This window comes from Oncorhynchus tshawytscha, linkage group LG01, assembly GCF_018296145.1.
Source record: "Oncorhynchus tshawytscha isolate Ot180627B linkage group LG01, Otsh_v2.0, whole genome shotgun sequence".
NCBI lineage: Eukaryota > Metazoa > Chordata > Actinopteri > Salmoniformes > Salmonidae > Oncorhynchus > Oncorhynchus tshawytscha.
Window position 1 is genome coordinate 81230570 of NC_056429.1, and position 18992 is coordinate 81249561.

Consider the following 18992-nt stretch of genomic DNA (forward strand, 5'->3'; position numbering starts at 1 on the left):
TGCGTAGGTTAGAATGTCATAAAAGGAAAGTCTTTGTGTATGCACGAGGGAACTCTCGCAAATAAACTTGGATTTGATCAATTGTGAGCTGGGAATTCTGTCTGTTTCAGTTCAACCAGAACTTTACAAACTCTGGGTTTCAGACCAATTAAGATGAATGAAAATTAATGAACATGGATTACAAAATTACATATCACTAACACAATGTGTCATTGGAACACAGGAGTTATGGTTGCTGATAATGGACCTCTGTACACCTATGTAGGTATTCCATAAAAAAATCTGCCATTTCCAGCTACAATAGTCATTTACAACATTAACAACGTTGTCACGGTCGTCCTCCTCTTCATCTGAAGAGGAGAGGCGAGAAGGATCAGACCAAAATGCGGCGTCGTAAGTGTCCATGGTAAATCTTTAATAAAGAAAGTACTGACACTGTATACAAAACAATAAACAAATGACAACCGTGAAGCTACAACATAGACAATCACCCACAAACAAACAGTGCAACCCAGGCTACCTAAGTATGATTCTCAATCAGAGACAACTAATGACACCTGCCTCTGATTGAGAACCATACTAGGCCGAAACATAGAAATGCCCCAAAACATAGAAAAACAAACATAGACTGCCCACCCAACTCACACCCTGACCATACTAAATAAATACAAAACAAAGGAAATAAAGGTCAGAACGTGACAAACGTCTACACTGTATTTTTGATCAATTTGATGTTATTTTAATGGACACTTTTTTTTTCATTCACAAACAAGGACATTTCTAAGTGACCCCAAACTTTTGAATGGTAGTGTATGTATCCCATAAAGTGCCTTATTATTGTTCCCAATGGGCACAGACATCAATTAGTCTATTCTACTTTGGTTCCACATAATTTCATTAAAATGACGTGTAAACAACATTGATTCAACCGGTATGTGCGCAGTGGGTTGTTTAATAATTAATAATAATTAATAATCATAATTTATTAATATTGCAGTGTATATATATATATATATTGCTATGTTAATGTCAGTGAGTTGGAGTTTCTGCACTTAAAGAATGATCCTCCTAGAAACAGTAGGACAGTGGTAGCAGTCTCTTAATTCAGTGACTGCACATAGCAGCATGGGTTAGTAGATGGTATATTCCCTGTTTCCTGTCCTCCGCCTCATCCTCAACCTCTCTGCTCCATCACTGCACCCCCACCAGCTCCGTGATGGATGGGACGAAAACCATGAGCTCCTGGTACTTGTGAAAGAAGAGCTGCAGACGGGAGAGGTAGCTATCCTCCTGGTATGGGAGCTCCTTCTCCTTCAGATACTGGGACACGATGGGCTTTACCTGAGAGGAGAGGAGGGAGGAAAGGGTTCATATAAATCAACAACATTGATTTTATAAAGCCATTTTCGACATCCACAGTTCTCACAAAGATCCACATAATTTAGAGGTGAAAGTGAATGTCATTTTCTTGAAAGAAGCTTCTGTAACCAGGTTTCCATCCAACCTTTTTATGCGAGTAAAGTATATTTCAGATAAACTTTCCGAATGTTGACAAAACAAAATACTTTAAACAAGGTGGGATCTTTTTGTTTCGGTAAAATGACTTATGTGAGAAATTTCAGTGGAAATGCTTTTATGCTCAAATATTGATATAATAACCATAATATTGAAGTAAACTTGGAGTCACGCAATGACATGTTGTGTGGTCCTCACACCACGACTCATAGCATACAGTTTATTAGGCTACAGATTAAATGAGCTATGATGAACTTCACAGGGTGGTCAATGTGCAAGGTGACGTGCTTGATGCTCCATTTCAATAAATAACAAAGGTCTTATTCTGGTGACGTGAACATAGATTTGATATATTAGGATCCCCATTAGCCAACGCCAATTGGGACAGCTAGTCTTACTGGGGTCCGACAAATGTGTGTGTGTGTGTTTCTATCAGTTACACGTACATCCCGTTGAAGTCGGAAGTTTACATACACCTTAGCCAAATACATTTAAACTCAGTTTTCACAATTCCTGACATTTAATCCTAGTAAAAATTGGGTTCACCACTTTATTTTAAGAATGTGAAATGTCAGAAAAATAGTAGAGAGAATGATTTATTTCTGATTTTATTTCTTTCATCAAATACCCAGTGGGTCAGAAGTTTACTTACACTTAATAAGTTTTGGTAGCATTGCCTTTAAATTGTTTAACTTGGGTCAAACGTTTCTGGTAGCCTTCCATAAGCATCTCACAAAGAGTGAATTTTGGCCCATTCCTACTGACAGAGCTTGTGTAACTGAGTCAGGTTTGTAGGCCTCCTTGCTCGCACACGCTTTTTTAGTTCTGCCCACACATGTTCTATAGGATTGAGGTCAGGGCTTTACGATGGCCACTCCAATACCATGACTTTGTTGTCCTTAAGCCATTTTGCCACAACTTTGGAAGTATGCTCGGGGTCATTGTCCATTTGGAAAACCCATTTGGTGACCAAACTTTAACTTCCTGACAGATGTCTTGAGATGTTGCTTCAATATATCCACATCATTTCCCTCCCTCATGATGCCATCTATTTTGTGAAGTGCACCAGTCCCTCCTGCAGCAAACCACCCACACAACATGATGCTGCCACCCCTGTGCTTCACGGTTGGGATGGTGTTCTTTGGCTTGTAAGCCTCCCCTTTTTCATTCAAACATAACGATGGTCATTATGGCCAAACAGTTCTATTTTTGTTTCATCAGACCAGAGGACATTTCTCCAAAAAATACGATCTTTGTCCCCATGTGCAGTTGCAAAATGTAGTCTGGCATTTTTATGGCGGTTTTGGAGCAGTGGCTTCTTCCTTGCTGAGCGGCCTAACAGGTTATGTTGATATAGGACTCGTTTTACTGTGGATATAGATACATTTTTTTGCTGTTGTTCTGGGATTGATTTGCACTTTTCGCACCAAAGTACGTTCATCTCTAGGTAACAGAACACGTCTCCCTCCTGAGCGGTATGATGGCTGCATGGTCCCATGGTGTTTATACTTGCGTACTATTGTTTGTACAGATGAACGTGATACCTTCAGAAGTTTGGAAATTGCTCCCAAAGATGAACCAGACTCGTGGAGGTCTACAATTACCTTTTTGAGGTCTTGGCTGAGTAATTTGGATTTTCCCATGATGTCAAGCTTCTAAAGCCATGACATCATTTTCTGGAATTTTCATAGCTGTTTAAAGGCACAGTCAACTTAGTGTATTTAATCTTCTGACCCACTGGAATTGTGATACAGTGAATTACATGTGAAATAATCTGTCTGTAAACAATTGTTGGAAAAATGACTTGTGTCATGCAGAAAGTAGATGTCCTAACTGACTTGCCAAAACTATAGTTTGTTAACAAGACATTTGTGAAGTGGTTGAAAAACGAGTTTCAATAACTCCAACCTATGTGTATGTAAACTTCCGACTTCAACTGTACATTCAACAAGTAGGTCACATGGGGGAGAGGCGTTGTGCCGTGAGGTGTTGCTTTATTAGTTATTTTTAAACCAGGTTTGTTGTTCACTTGTGCTATATAAGATGGAAGGGAGCTCCATGCACTCTTGGCTCTGTATAATACTATACATTTCCTTGAAATTGGTCAAGACGTGCTGCTCTGTTCTGGGCCAGCTGCAGCTTAACTTAGTCTTTCTTTGCAGCACTTGACCATATGACTGGACAATAATCAAGATAAGATAAAACTAGAGCATGCAGGACATGCTTTGTGGTGTCAAATACCTTTATTACTGACTGACCTCTCCCTAACTTTACAACCATTGAATCTATATGTTTTGACTAGACAGTTTACATTGTAAGGTAATACCAAGTAATTTAGTCTCCTCAACTTGTTCAACAACCACACCATTCATTGCCCGATTCAGCTGAATTCTAGAACTTAGGGAATGATTTGTAGCAAATACAATGCTTAGTTTTAGAAATGTTCTGGACCAGTTTATTACTGGCCACCCATTCCAAAACAGATTGCAACTCTTTGTTAAGGGTTTCAGTGACTTCATTAGATGTGGTTGCTGATGTGTATATGGTTGAATCATCAGCATACATGGACACACGTGTTTTGTTTAATGCTAGGTGCAGGTCATTGGTAAAAAATAGAAAAGAGTAGAGGGTTTAGGGAGCTGCCCTGCGCTACACCACACTTTACATGTTTGACATTAGAGAAGCTTTCATTAAAGACATCCCGCTTAGTTCTAATAGATTGAGTGCCATTTTGTAGATTCAGAGCTGAGGTTAAAAAACATTTTCTCAACAACAGGTTATGGTCAATAATATCAGAGGCTGCACTGAAATCTAACAAAAGTCAGACAATCTTCTTATTATCAATATCTTTCAACCATTCATCAGTCATTTGTGTCAGTCACATGTTGAGTGCCCTTCTCTATAAGCATGCTGAAAGTCTGAAATTTGATTTGTTTACAGAGAAACACCATTGTATTTGGTTAAACACCATTTTTTTCCAACAGTTTTCTAAGAGCTGGCAGCAAGCTGATAGTTATGCTGTTTGAACCAGTTTACCACTCTTGGGTAGCAGAATTACTTTGGCTTCCCTCCAGACCTGAGGACAAAGACTTTCCTCTAAGCTCAGATTAAAGATATGACAGATAGGTGTGGCTATAGAGTCAACTACCATCCTCAGTAGCTTTCCATCTAGGTAATCAATGCCAGGAGGTTTGTTATTATTAATCTTTTTTTTTATCCACCTCTCCCACACTAACTTTACAATATTTAAACTTAAAATACTTTTCTTTCTGTTGCTTGGCTGCCGTTTGACAAATAAATGTCAAGGGTGTGTACGGGAGGTGAAGTCAGGTGCAGGAGAGCAGAGTGTCGTGAACAGGCGCACTTTAATTCCGTACTACAAAATACAGCACATAAAAACAATAACGTGTCAAAAACAGGGAACATGGCAAAAGTAAAGAGCCCGACAATAATCCACAACAGAAACAAACAATTACACACAAAGACATGATGGGAAACAGAAGGCTAAATACATGTAAATTGATTAGAAAATGAAAACCAGGTGTGTATGGACAAAGCAAAAATGGAGCGGCGATGGCTAGAAAGCCGGTGACGTCGATCGCCAAATGCCGCCCGAACAAGGAGAGGAGCCGGAGTCGTGACAGTACCCCCCCCCCCTTGACGCACGGATGCAGCGGCACGCCGACACCGGCCTTGGGAACGACCCGGAGGGCGAGGAGCAGGGCGATCCGACTGGCGACGGTGAAACTCCCGCAGCAGTTCAGGATCCAAAACATCCGCCACCGGAACCCAGCACCTTTCGTCCGGACCGTACCCCTCATACTTCACGAGGTACTGAAGGCCCCCTGCCCGACTCCTCGAATCCAGGATGGAACGAACGATGTAGGCCGGGCCCCCTCGATGTCCAAAGGGGGCGGAGGGACCTCCCGCACCTCAGATTCTTGGAGCGGACCAGCCACCACCGGCCTGAGCAGAGACACATGAAACGAGGGGTTAATAAGATAATCAGAGGGTAGCTGTTTTCTGTAACATACCTCGTTCACCCTCCTCAGGACGTTAAATGGCCCCACAAACCACGGACCCAGCTTCCGGCAGGGCAGCTGGAGGGGCAGGTTACGGGTCGAGAGCCAGACCCGGTCCCCCATCACTGCGATGATGGTCCGTGCTGGTTTTCTGGTGACGAGCGGTTCGCTGGAGGTGTACACGGGCGGCCTCCCATGTCTCCTCCACGCGCCTAAACCAGTCATCCACCGCAAGAGCCTCGCTCTGACCCTGATGCCACAGCGCAACTAGCTGGTACCCCAATACGCACTGAAAGGGGGAGAGGTTAGTGGAGGAGTGGCGAAGTGCGTTATGTGCCATCTCGGCCCAGGGCACGAACACTGCCCACTCCCCTGGCCGGTCCTGGCAATAGGACCGCAGAAACCTGCCCACATCTTGGTTAACTCTCTACCTGCCCGTTACTCTCAGGGTGAAATCCTGAGGTAAGGCTGATCGAGACCCCCAGACGTTCCATGTACCCCTTCCAAACTCTCGACGTGAACTGGGGACCCCGATCCGACACTATATCCTCAGGCACCCCATAGTGCCGGAAGACGTGAGTAAACAGGGCTTCCACAGTCTGTAGGGCCATAGGAAGACCAGGCAGAGGGAGGAGACGACAGGACTTAGAAAAACGATCCACAACGACCAGGATCGTAGTGTTTCCCTGTGAAAGAGGAAGATCTGTTCGGAAATCCACTGACAGATGTGACCAAGGTCATTGTGGAACGGGTAAGGGATGTAACTTACCTCTTGGCAGGTGTCTCTGAGCCTTACACTGGGCACACACAAAGCAGGAGGAAACATAAACCCTCAAGTCCTTAGCCAAGCTGGGCCACCAGTACTTCCCAGTCAGACAGCGCACCGTCCGACCGATCCCCGGATGACCAGAGGAGGGAGACGTGTGGGCCCAATAGATCAACAGATCACAGACAGCAGACGGAACGTACATACGCACAACGGGACACTGGAGGGGAGCGGGCTCTGTACGCAACGCCTGCTCAATGTTCGCATCCAGCTCCCACACGACCGGTGCTACCAGGCAGGAGGCCGGGAGTATGGGAGTCTGATCCATGGGCCGCTCCTCTGAGTCATACAGCCGGGACAGTGTATCTGCCTTCTTATTCTGGGAACCTGCGCTGTAGGATAGGGTAAACACAAAACAGGTAAAGAACATGGCCCACCTAGCCTGACGAGGATTCAGTCTCCTTGCTGCCCGGATGTACTCCAGGTTGCGGTGGTCAGTCCAGATAAGGAAAGGGTGTTTAGCCCCCTCAAGCCAATGTCTCCATGCCTTCAACGCTTTAACCACAGCCAACAACTCCAGGTCCCCCACATCATAGTTACGCTCCACTGGGCTGAGCTTCTTCGAGAAGACAGTGCAGGGGTGGAGTTTCGCTGGCGTACCCGAGTGCTGTGACAGCACGGCTCCTATCCCAGCCTCGGATGCGTCCACCTCCACTATGAATGCCAAAGAGGGATCCGGATTCGCCAGCACGGGAGCCGAAAGTAAACAGAGCCCTTAGCTGCCCAAAAGCCCTGTCCGCCTCAGCTGACCACTGCAACCTTAGAGGACCCCCCTTCAGCAATGAGGTAATGGGAGCAGCAACCTGGCCAAAACCCTGGATAAATCTCCGGTAGTAATTGGCAAACCCTAAAAAGCGCAGCACCTCCTTTACCGTGGTAGGAGTCGACCAATTACGCACGGCTGCAATGCGGCCACTCTCCATCTCCACCCCGGATGCGGAAATGCAATACCTTAGGATGGAGACGGCCTGCTGAAAGAACAGGCATTACTCAGCCTTGACATACAGGTCATGCTCCAACAGTCGTCCAAGTACCTTGCGCACCAAGGACACATGCTCGGCGTGTGTAGCAATGTAGCCCGTGCAGGTCCCTGAAAATCTAATCTACAAAGGATTGGAAAACTGATGGAGCATTCATCAACCCGTATGGCATGACGAGGTACTCATAATGCCCTGTGGTGGTACTGAACGCTGTCTTCCACTCGTCTCCCTCCTGGAGACGCACCAGGTTATACGCACTCCTGAGATCCAGTTTCATGAAGAAGCACGCCCCATGCATTGACTCAATCGCTGTGGCGATAAGAGGTAGCGGGTAACTGTACCTCACCGTGATTTGATTGAGACCTCTATAGTCACGGCACGGGCGTAAACCTCCATCCTTTTTCTTCACAAAAAAGAAACTCGAGGAGGCGGGTGAAGTAGAGGGCCGAATGTACTCCTGACGCAGGGAAACAGACATACAGTGGGGCAAAAAAGTATTTAGTCAGCCACCAATTGTGCAAGTTCTCCCACTTAAAAAGATGAGAGAGGCCTGTAATTTTCATCATAGGTACACTTCAACTATGACAGACAAAATGAGGAAAAGAAATCCAGAAAATCACATTGTAGGATTTTTAAGTAATTAATTAGCATTTTATTGCATGGCATAAGTATTTGATACATCAGAAAAGCAGAACTTAATATTTGGTACAGAAATCTTTGTTTGCAATTACAGAGATCATACGTTTCCTGTAGTTCTTGACCAGGTTTGCACACACTGCAGCAGGGATTTTGGCCCACTCCTCCATATAGACCTTCTCCAGATCCTTCAGGTTTCGGGGCTGTCGCTGGGCAATACGGACTTTCAGTTCCCTCCAAAGATTTTCTATTGGGTTCAAGTCTGGAGACTGGCTAGGACACTCCAGGACCTTGAGATGCTTCTTACGGAGCCACTCCTTAGTTGCCCTGGCTGTGTGTTTTGGGTCATTGTCATTCTGGAAGACCCAGCCACGACCCATCTTCAATGCTCTTACTGAGGGAAGGAGGTTGTTGGCCCAGATCTCGCGATACATGGCCCCATCCATCCTCCCCTCAATATGGTGCAGTCATCCTGTCCCCTTTGCAGAAAAGCATCCCCAAAGAATGATGTTTCCACCTCCATGCTTCATGGTTGGGATGGTGTTCTTGGGGTTGTACTCACCCTTCGTCTTCCTCCTAACACGGTGAGTGGAATTTAGACCAAAAAGCTCTATTTTTGTCTCATCAGACCACATGACCTTCTCCCATTCCTGCTCTGGATCATCCAGGTGGTCATTGGCAAACTTCAGATGGGCCTGGACATGCGCTGGCTTGAGCAGCGGCCCCTTGCGTGCGCTGCAGGATTTGAATCCATGACGGCGTAGTGTGTAACTAATGGTTTTCTTTGAGACTATGGTCCCAGCTCTCTTCAGGTCATTGACCAGGTCCTGCCATGTAGTTCTGGGCTGATCCCTCACCTTCCTCATGATCATTGATGCCCCACGAGGTGAGATCTTGCATGGAGCCCCAGACCGAGGGTGATTGACCGTCATCTTGAACTTCTTCCATTTTCTAATAATTGCGCTAAACAGTTGTTGCCTTCTCACCAAGCTGCTTGCCTATTGTCCTGTAGCCCATCCCAGCCTTGTGCAGGTCTACAATTTTAACCCTGATGTCCTTACACAGCTCTCTGGTCTTGGCCATTGTGGAGAGGTTGGAGTCTGTTTGATTGAGTGTGTGGACAGGTGTCTTTTATACAGGTAACGAGTTCAAACAGGTGCAGTTAATACAGGTAATGAGTGGAGAACAGGAGGGATTCTTAAAGAAAAACTAACAGGTCTGTGAGAGCCGGAATTCTTACTGGTTGGTAGGTGATCAAAAACTTCTGTCATGCAATAAAATGCAAATTAATTACTTAAAGATCATACAATGTGATTTTCTTGATTTTTGTTTTAGATTCCGTCTCTCACAGTTGAAGTGTACCTATGATAAGAATTACAGACCTCTACATGCTTTGTAAGTAGGAAAACCTGCAAAATCGGCAGTGTGTCAAATACTTGTTCTCCCCACTGTATATACACTACCGTTTAAAAGTTTTACAACACTTACTCATTCAAGGGTTTTTCTTCATTGTTATATTTTCTAAATTGTAGAATAATAATGAAGACATCAGAGCTATGAATTAACACATATTGAATCATGTAGTAACCAGAGAAGTGTTAAACAAAGCAAAATATATTATATAAAATAGATTCTTTAAATAGCCACCCTTTGCCTTGATAACAGCTTTGCACACTCTTGGCATTCTCTCAACCAGCTTCACCTGGGATGCTTTTCCAACAGTCTTGAAGGAGTTCCCACATATGCTGAGCACTTGTTGGCTGCTTTTCCTTCACTCTGTGTCCGACTCATCCCAAACCATCTCAATTCGATTGAGCGATTGTGGAGGCCTCGTCCTCTGATGCAGCACTCCATCCATTCTTGTTCAAATAGTACTTACACAGCCTGGAGGTGTGTTGGGTCATTGTCCTGTTAAAAAACAAATGATAGTCTCACTAAGCCCAAACCAGAAGGGATGGAGTATCACTGCAGAATGCTGTGGTAGCTGTGCTGGTTAAGTGTGCCTTGAATTGTAAATGAACCACAGACAGTGTCACCAAGAAAGCACCCCCACACCATAACACCTCCTCCTCCATGCTTTACATACAGAGCTCATCTGTTCACCCACGTCTTTGTGAGACACAGTGGTTAGAACCAAAGGACAAATTTCCACCGGTCTAATGTCCATTGCTCGTGTTTCTTGGCCCAAGCAAATCTCTTCTTCTTATTGGTGTCCTTTAGTAGTGGTTTCTTTTCAGCAATTCAACCATGAAGACCTGATTCGCACAGTTTCATCTGAACAGTTGATGTTGAGATGTGTATGTTACTTGAACTCTGTGAAGCATTTATTTGGGCTGCAATTTCTGAGGCTGGTAACTCTAATTAACTTTTCAAATCAAACTTTATTTGTCACATGCACCGAATTCAACAAGTGACCGCTCCACTACAGCCCCGTTGATGTTAATGAGGGCCTATTCGGCCCGTCTTTTCCTGTAGTCCACAATCAGCTCCTCTGTCTTGCTCACATTGAGGGAGAGGTTGTTGTCCTGTCACCACACTAACAGTTCTCTGACCTCCTCCCTATAGGCTGTCTCATTGTTGTCGGAGATCAGGCCTACCGCTGTTGTGTCGTCAGCAAACTGAATGATGGTGTTGGAGTCCTGTTTTGTGAATTTTTGTGAATTTTTTTTCCCACAAAAGTAGTGCACTGGGCCTTTCATAGTCCTATATTAGTAGCCGTCTGCAACTGGGGGAAAACATGTTTTCCAGCACCCCCACCCCAAACTACTTAACGCGGCTATGTCGCTGTCAGCTGGCTACTGAAAAAAAAGTTCCAATCTAATGAAACATTTGTTAAATAAAATAGACTTTTAGCCGATATACTGTGTTATCCTATGAAGTGGACGTTATGTTGCAAACACTCGTCTTTCTCTCTCATTTTAGTAGATATATTTTGCCATAATTATCTGATCACACGATGCAATGAGAATACAGTCAGAGGGAAGATGGATAAGGTTGATTGGCAGGTGAAATTATGTCCAATGGGGTTGCAGTGGCAGGCGGGATTAGGTTGGCTCCTTTAAATAAAAGGTACCATTGTGAACCTGTGACCCAAATGTATCATATAAAATGTATATGCCATATCTCACAATCAATTGGACTTCCGGAACTTACACTAAACAAAAATATAAATGCAACATGTAAAGTGTTAGTCCCATGTTTCATATGCTGAAATAAAAGATCCCCAACATTTTCCATACGTGCAAAATTTTGGCACAAATTTGTTTACATCCCTGTTAGTGAGCATTTCTACTTTGTCAAGATAATCCATCCACCTGACAGGTGCGGCATATCAAGAAGATGATTAAACAGCATGATCATTACACAGGTGCATCTTGTGCTGGGGACAAATAAAGGCCACTCTAAAATGTGCAGTTTTGTCACATAACACAATGCCACAGATGTCTCAAGTTTTGAGGGAGAGTGCAATTGGCATGCAATTGGCATGCTGACTGCAGGAATGTGGGCACGTGGTTTGCTGATGTCACTGTTGTGAACAGAGTGCCCCATTGTGGCGGTGGGGTTATGGTATGGCCAGGCATCAGTTATAGACAACAAACACAATTGCATTTTATCTATGGCAATTTAAATGCACAGAAATAACGTGACGAGATCCTGAGGCCCATTGTCGTACCATTCATCCACTGCCAACCCCTCATGTTTAAGCATGATAATGCACGGCACCATGTCGCAAGGATCTGTACACAAATCCTGGAAGCTGACATGTCTGGTGAGCATGCCCTGCATACTCACCAGACATGTCACCCATTGAGCTTGTTTGGAATGCTCTGGATTGACATGTTTGCGTGTTCTAGTTCCCGCCAATATCCAGCAACTTCTGACAGCCATTGAAGAGGAGTGGGACAACATTCCAAAGGCCATACCCAACAGCCTGATAAACTGTATGTGAAGGAGATGTGTCGCACTGCATGAGGCAAATGCTGGTCACACCAGATACTGACTGTTTTTTTCTGATCCAGGTCCCTACTTTTTTTTTTAAGGTATCTGTATTCCCAGCCATGTGAAATCCATAGACTAAGACCTAATTTATTTATTTCAATTGACTGATTTCCTTATGAACTGTAACTCAGTATAGTATTTCCGCTGTGACAGAACGTTTATATTTATGTCGTACATTTGTGTTATTCCACAAAGTTCTATCTAGCACTACAGTGAGTGGGGGATTGTATAACTCTGTGATGTAGCTCTCCCTCTACCTCACTCTCCCTGTGAGAGAGGTGCGCACTTTGACAGACAGTCCAACAATGAGTCAGAGGAGTTTAGGAACACAGACACATCTTCAATAGTGTGTAACTGCAGTCCGCAATTCGGGGCGTTCCTGCATGTGGGCTTTCCTTCATCTGCAAGAACGCCCCCCCCTCGAGCATCCCATTGGGTCCTTCATGAACAACCCCCCTCGAGCATCCCATTGGTTCCTGCATAAACAGTGCCCGACAGGCAGGGACGAAGGACACTGTCTACCGACGTACGGTTGGCTAGCTACCGTTGTCTATCTGCGGCTAGCTACCGCTAGCTATCGGTGGCTGGCATCCACAATATTGTGCATTAACGCCACCTACTGTACTGAAGCGCCCCCCCTGCCTGTCCTAGCTTAAATACTGACCAACGGAAGTATCAAGTGGGGTTCTACATGCAGGAATGCCCCAAATTGCAGGCCGCAATTGCTCCCTTCTCCACATTTTTACATTTTCCATTATTCACCTTTAAGCTCATCCAAATTACAAAATTACAATGTCATAGTTCATAGACTGCTTAAGTATAAGGAAACCAATATGTAATTAGGGTGAATTATCCCTTTAAATGGATCAAAATAACCTAACCAGAAATATATTGCATGTCAACTCCTCATTGGTAAACATTTTGAAAAATGATATAATTATATAGATATTATGTATATATTAGTTATGTGCGTATACAATTATAATTACTTGATCGATTGAAAACAACGTTTGCATTCAATTTTAATGCATCACCTCCAGTAACTGGAATTTGAACAATTACAACACAATTCCAGTTTTAAAATTCTAAATTTAAAATTCCACTCTGGGGATGTTTTTATTTTCCAATTAAAATTCAGTCTAAATTCCAAATCAATTTAAATTCCATTCCAATTATGGTTTTCTTCAATTCCAATTCAATAAATATTCAGACAGTCTAAATTCCAATTCCATTCCAAGGATGGTTCTTGTTCAATTCAAATGTACAATTTCAATCAAATGAAGAGTCTAAATTCCAATTCCAAGGACGGTTCTTGTTCAATTCAAATGTACAATTTTAAATCAAATTAAGACAGTCTAAATTCGAATTAAATCCCCCCCCCCAAAAAAAGTAGATTGCTGCAATTCCAAATCAATTCCAATAAAATGTTCCACTTCCTGCTTGAATTCTAGAATTTAATTTGGAAATAAAAATATAATTGGAATTAACCCCAACCCTGGTTGTCTGTATTGTACCTTAAGACACGTTGTACGTTGAGATACACATTGTCTGCATTGTACCTTGAGATACATGTTGTATTGTATTGAGGTGCACGTTGTCTGCATTGTACGTTGAGATACACGTTGTCTGCATTGTACCTTGAGACACATGTTGTCGGAGAGGAAGGGGAACAGGTGGTGTTCCACGTGACAGTTGATGAGGGAGTGTCCGAAGATCCAGTCCAGCAGGGGGTTCCGAGGAAGGTTCAGAACCCCGTGGGTCATCTGGTAAATCCTCTTGGGCCGACGGGTCGGGGAGAACATAGGCAGGCCGATGTGCTGTACAGAACAGGAGAGAACGGTTTAATGGAAAGGAGTGTGGGTGTGTGAGTGAGCCCCCGCTGATTCACTGAACGGAAAGATACCCAGAGAGAAACTGTTGGCATGATTTTGCTGCCCTGGACACTTTTACAATGTAGTAGAAGATGAGATGCAGAGTCGAGCATAATCTGTCTGCGGGAGGTCTACCCAAAGACAGATGTCATTCTATCTCTATGGACCCACCATTCAGTTAAATGCCTCTACAATGGTCTTAACAGTACAGGGTCAAATTCACATGTGCATTAATACACACTTGTATATAAGTGAAATAGGACCAAATACAAGCAGGCACCCACAGTGGGAGTACCGGGGAGGATGGAGACAAGACTGCTGCCATCAATAGTAACACAAATGGAGAAACAACATATTGGAGATGTTTTTTCCTTCATAACTGGTGCTCCCTACTAGCCAAATAATACCAGCCAAATCGTCAGTTACCCATTGATTATATACTTTGCTGAGGGTGCGCGTGTGTGCTTGCCTAAATCAATGTGTGTATATGCTTTCTCACTTGGAAGATGTTAACGTGTATGTAGGGCAGGGAGAACATAGCCCTGCAGAGCAGCATACAGAGCAGGGTGCTGTAAAGACACTGGAACCCAGAGACATGGATCAACAGCCAGTACTGAGCGTACAACCCCAGGAACACCATCAGGACTGTCCTCAGGGCCTGGCCCATTGAGTGCTCTTTCAGCTGACCTATAACAGAGGGACACAGACGACTCAGTTAGATACAGTCACAGTCGGGGACAGACACAGTCAGTTACAACACACCACAGGAGGTGTGTGTGGCACCTTAATTGGGGAGGACGAGCTCATGGTAAAGACTGGAGCGGTATTAGTGGAATGTATCAAATACATTAAACCCATGGTCTCCCGGTGTTTGATGCCATTCCATGTATTTAATTGTTTGTAATCCAATTGAAGACATTTGGGATAGGTAATTCCTAAGTGAAGAAAAATCTACTTGGTACAACATGAAAAACAGCTTGCATATACACTGTGTACAAAACATTTTCCATTACATAGATTGACCAGGTGAATCCAGGTGGAATATACAGTGCCTTGCGAAAGTATTCGGCCCCCTTGAACTTTGCGACCTTTTGCCACATTTCAGGCTTCAAACATAAAGATATAAAACTGTATTTTTTTGTGAAGAATCAACAACAAGTGGGACACAATCATGAAGTGGAACGACATTTATTGGATATTTCAAACTTTTTTAACAAATCAAAAACTGAAAAATTGGGCGTGCAAAATTATTCAGCCCCCTTAAGTTAATACTTTGTAGCGCCACCTTTTGCTGCGATTACAGCTGTAAGTCGCTTGGGGTATGTCTCTATCAGTTTTGCACATCGAGAGACTGACATTTTTCCCATTCCTCCTTGCAAAACAGCTCGAGCTCAGTGAGGTTGGATGGAGAGCATTTGTGAACAGCAGTTTTCAGTTCTTTCCACAGATTCTCGATTGGATTCAGGTCTGGACTTTGACTTGGCCATTCTAACACCTGGATATGTTTATTTTTGAACCATTCCATTGTAGATTTTGCTTTATGTTTTGGATCATTGTCTTGTTGGAAGACAAATCTCCGTCCCAGTCTCAGGTCTTTTGCAGACTCCATCAGGTTTTCTTCCAGAATCTTCCTGTATTTGGCTCCATCCATCTTCCCATCAATTTTAACCATCTTCCCTGTCCCTGCTGAAGAAAAGCAGGCCCAAACCATGATGCTGCCACCACCATGTTTGACAGTGGGGATGGTGTGTTCAGAGTGATGAGCTGTGTTGCTTTTACGCCAAACATAACGTTTTGCATTGTTGCCAAAAAGTTCAATTTTGGTTTCATCTGACCAGAGCACCTTCTTCCACATGTTTGGTGTGTCTCCCAGGTGGCTTGTGGCAAACTTTAAACAACACTTTTTATGGATATCTTTAAGAAATGGCTTTCTTCTTGCCACTCTTCCATAAAGGCCAGATTTGTGCAATATACGACTGATTATTGTCCTATGGACAGAGTCTCCCACCTCAGCTGTAGATCTCTGCAGTTCATCCAGAGTGATCATGGGCCTCTTGGCTGCATCTCTGATCAGTCTTCTCCTTGTATGAGCTGAAAGTTTAGAGGGACGGCCAGGTCTTGGTAGATTTGCAGTGGTCTGATACTCCTTCCATTTCAATATTATCGCTTGCATAGTGCTCCTTGGGATGTTTAAAGCTTGGGAAATCTTTTTGTATCCAAATCCGGCTTTAAACTTCTTCACAACAGTATCTCGGACCTGCCTGGTGTGTTCCTTGTTCTTCATGATGCTCTCTGCGCTTTTAACAGACCTCTGAGACTATCACAGTGCAGGTGCATTTATACGGAGACTTGATTACACACAGGTGGATTGTATTTATCATCATTAGTCATTTAGGTCAACATTGGATCATTCAGAGAACCTCACTGAACTTCTGGAGAGAGTTTGCTGCACTGAAAGTAAAGGGGCTGAATAATTTTGCACGCCCAATTTTTCAGTTTTTGATTTGTTAAAAAAGTTTGAAATATCCAATAAATGTCGTTCCACTTCATGATTGTGTCACACTTGTTGTTGATTCTTCACAAAAAAATACAGTTTTATATCTTTATGTTTGAAGCCTGAAATGTGACAAAAGGTCGCAAAGTTCAAGGGGGCCGAATACTTTCGCAAGGCACTGTATGGTCCCTTATTGATGTCACTTGTTAAATACACTTCAATCAGTGTAGATTTTGTATTTGTATTTATTATGGATCCCCATTAGCTACTGCCAAAACAGCAGCTACTCTTCCTGGGGTCAAACAATATTAAGTTTCTACAAATTTAAAAACATTACATTCACAGATTTCACAACTCACTGTGTGCCCTCAGGCGCCTCCACCACTACCACATATCTACTGTGTGTGTGTGTGTGTGTGTGTGTGTGTGTGTGTGTGTGTGTGTGTGTCTGTGCCAATGTTTGTGTTGCTTCACAGTCCCCGCTGTTCCATAAGGTGTGTTTTTATCTGTTTTTTAAATCTAATTTTACTGCTTGCGTCAGTTGCTTGGTGTGGAATAGAGCTCCATGTAGTCATGGCTCTATGTAGTACTGTGTGCCTCCCATAATCTGTTCTGGACTTGGGGACTGTGAAGAGACCTCTTGTGGCATGTCTTGTGGGGTATGCATGGGTGTCCGAGCTGTGTGCCAGTAGTTCAGACCGCCTAGTGCATTCAACATGTCAATACCTCTCATAAATAAAAGTAGAAGAGGTCTCTTCTAAAATGGCGCCGAAAGAAATGGGAGCAGTTTTACGGGTGCCCAACCAATTGTGCTATTATGTGGGGGGGTTTTGTGTTATTTGTAACTTATTTTGTACATAATGTTTATGCAACCGTATCTTATGGCAAAAAAGAGCTTCTGGATACTGGACAGCGATCACTCACCTCGGATTAGACAAGGATTTTTTTCTTCAACAAGCAGGACGCACAGGACATTCTCCGAACACCCGACAAGGCCAAAATCCCAATTATTTGCAAGAGGAAGAGACGCAGATACAGAGGACACAGAGCGGGATGCATTGTAAGGATCCGCAGAAGGCGAGTGGGAAAACTGCCGTTACCGTCAATATTACACGCCAACGTGCAATCATTGGACAATAAATTAGACGAGGTACGATCACGAATATCCTACCAACGGGACATCAAAAACTGAAATATCTTATGTTTCATGGAATAGTGGCTGAATGATGACATGGATATTCAGCTAGCGGGATATACGCAGCACACTCCGGTAAGACAAGTGGGGGCGGTCTGTGCATATTTGTAAACAACAGCTGGTGCATGAAATGTAAGGAAGTCTCTAGATTTTGCTTGCCCGAGATAGAGTATCTTGTGATAAATTGCAGACCACACTACTTGCCTACAGAGTTTTCATCTATACTTTTAGTGGCTGTTTATTTACCACCACAGACGGATGCCAGCACTAAGACCGCATTTAGTCAGCTGTATAAGGAAATAAGCAAACAGGAAACCACTCAGCGGTGGCCGAAGACTTTAATACAGGGAAACTTAAATCAGTTCTATCTAATTTCCATCAACATGTTAAATGTGCAACCAGAAAGAAAAAAAATCTAGATCACCTGTACTCCACACACAGACCCGTACAAAGCTCTCCCTCCATTTGGTAAATCCGAACACAATTATATCCTCCTGATTCCTGCTTACAAGCAAACATTAAAGCAGGAAGCACCAGTGACTATAAAAAAATGGTCAGATGAAGCAGATGCTAAACTATAGGACTGTTTTGCTATCACAGACTGGAACATGTTCCGGGATTCTTCCAATGGCATTGAGGAGTACACCACATCAGTCACTGGCTTTATCAATAAGTGCATCGAGGACATCGTCCCCACTGTGAGTGTACGTACATGCCCAAACCAGAAGCCATGGATTAAAGGCAACATTCACACTGAGCTAAAGGGTAGAGCTGCCGCATTCAAGGTGCGGGATTCTAACCCGGAAGCTTATAAAATATCCTGCTATGCCCTCCGACCAACAGTCAAACAGGCAAAGGGTCAATACAGGACTACACCGGCTCCGACGCTCATCTTACGTGGCAGGGCTTGCAAACTATTACAGACTTACAAAGGGAAGCACAGCCGCGAGCTGCCTAGTGACACGAGCCTACCAGACGAGCTAAATCACTTCTATGCTCACTAAATAACTTCTATACTCAAGCTAAACTGAGGCATTCATGAGAGTATCAGCTGTTCTGGATGACTGTGTGATCACACTCTCCATAGCCAATGTGAGTAAGACCTTTAAATAGGTCAACATTCACAAGGCTGCGGGGCCAGATGGATTACCAGGGCATGTGCTCTGGGCATGTGCTGACCAACTGGCAGGTGTCTTCACTGACATTTTCAACATGTCCCTGATTGAGTCTGTAATACCAACATGTTTCAAGCAGACCACCATAGTCCCTGTGCCCAACATGAAGGCAACCTGCCTAAATGACTACAGACCCGTAGCACTCACGTCCGTAGCCATGAAGTGCTTTGAAAGGCTGGTAAATGGCTCACATCAACACCATTATTCCAGAAACTGCCTTATACACACAAGTGTAAAGGAATGAATAAGAATTTGTACATATAAATATATGGATGAGCG

The 18992-nt window shown here is 43.7% G+C and overlaps 1 protein-coding gene across 1 annotated transcript in view; it reads right to left on the reverse strand.

Annotated features, from left to right (window-relative positions):
- Positions 1 to 743: 743 nt before the first annotated feature.
- LOC112257941 (fatty acid desaturase 6-like) overlaps positions 744 to 18992 on the reverse strand; it is a 43613-nt gene continuing 25364 nt past the window's right edge. Inside the window, exons 4-6 of the mRNA XM_024431894.2 lie at positions 14349 to 14536; positions 13616 to 13795; positions 744 to 1341 (exon numbers count right to left, since the gene is read on the reverse strand). Coding sequence (XP_024287662.1) covers positions 1192 to 1341; positions 13616 to 13795; positions 14349 to 14536 — 518 coding nt within the window. The 3' untranslated portion in view covers positions 744 to 1191. The remainder of the gene's footprint in view (positions 1342 to 13615; positions 13796 to 14348; positions 14537 to 18992) is intronic.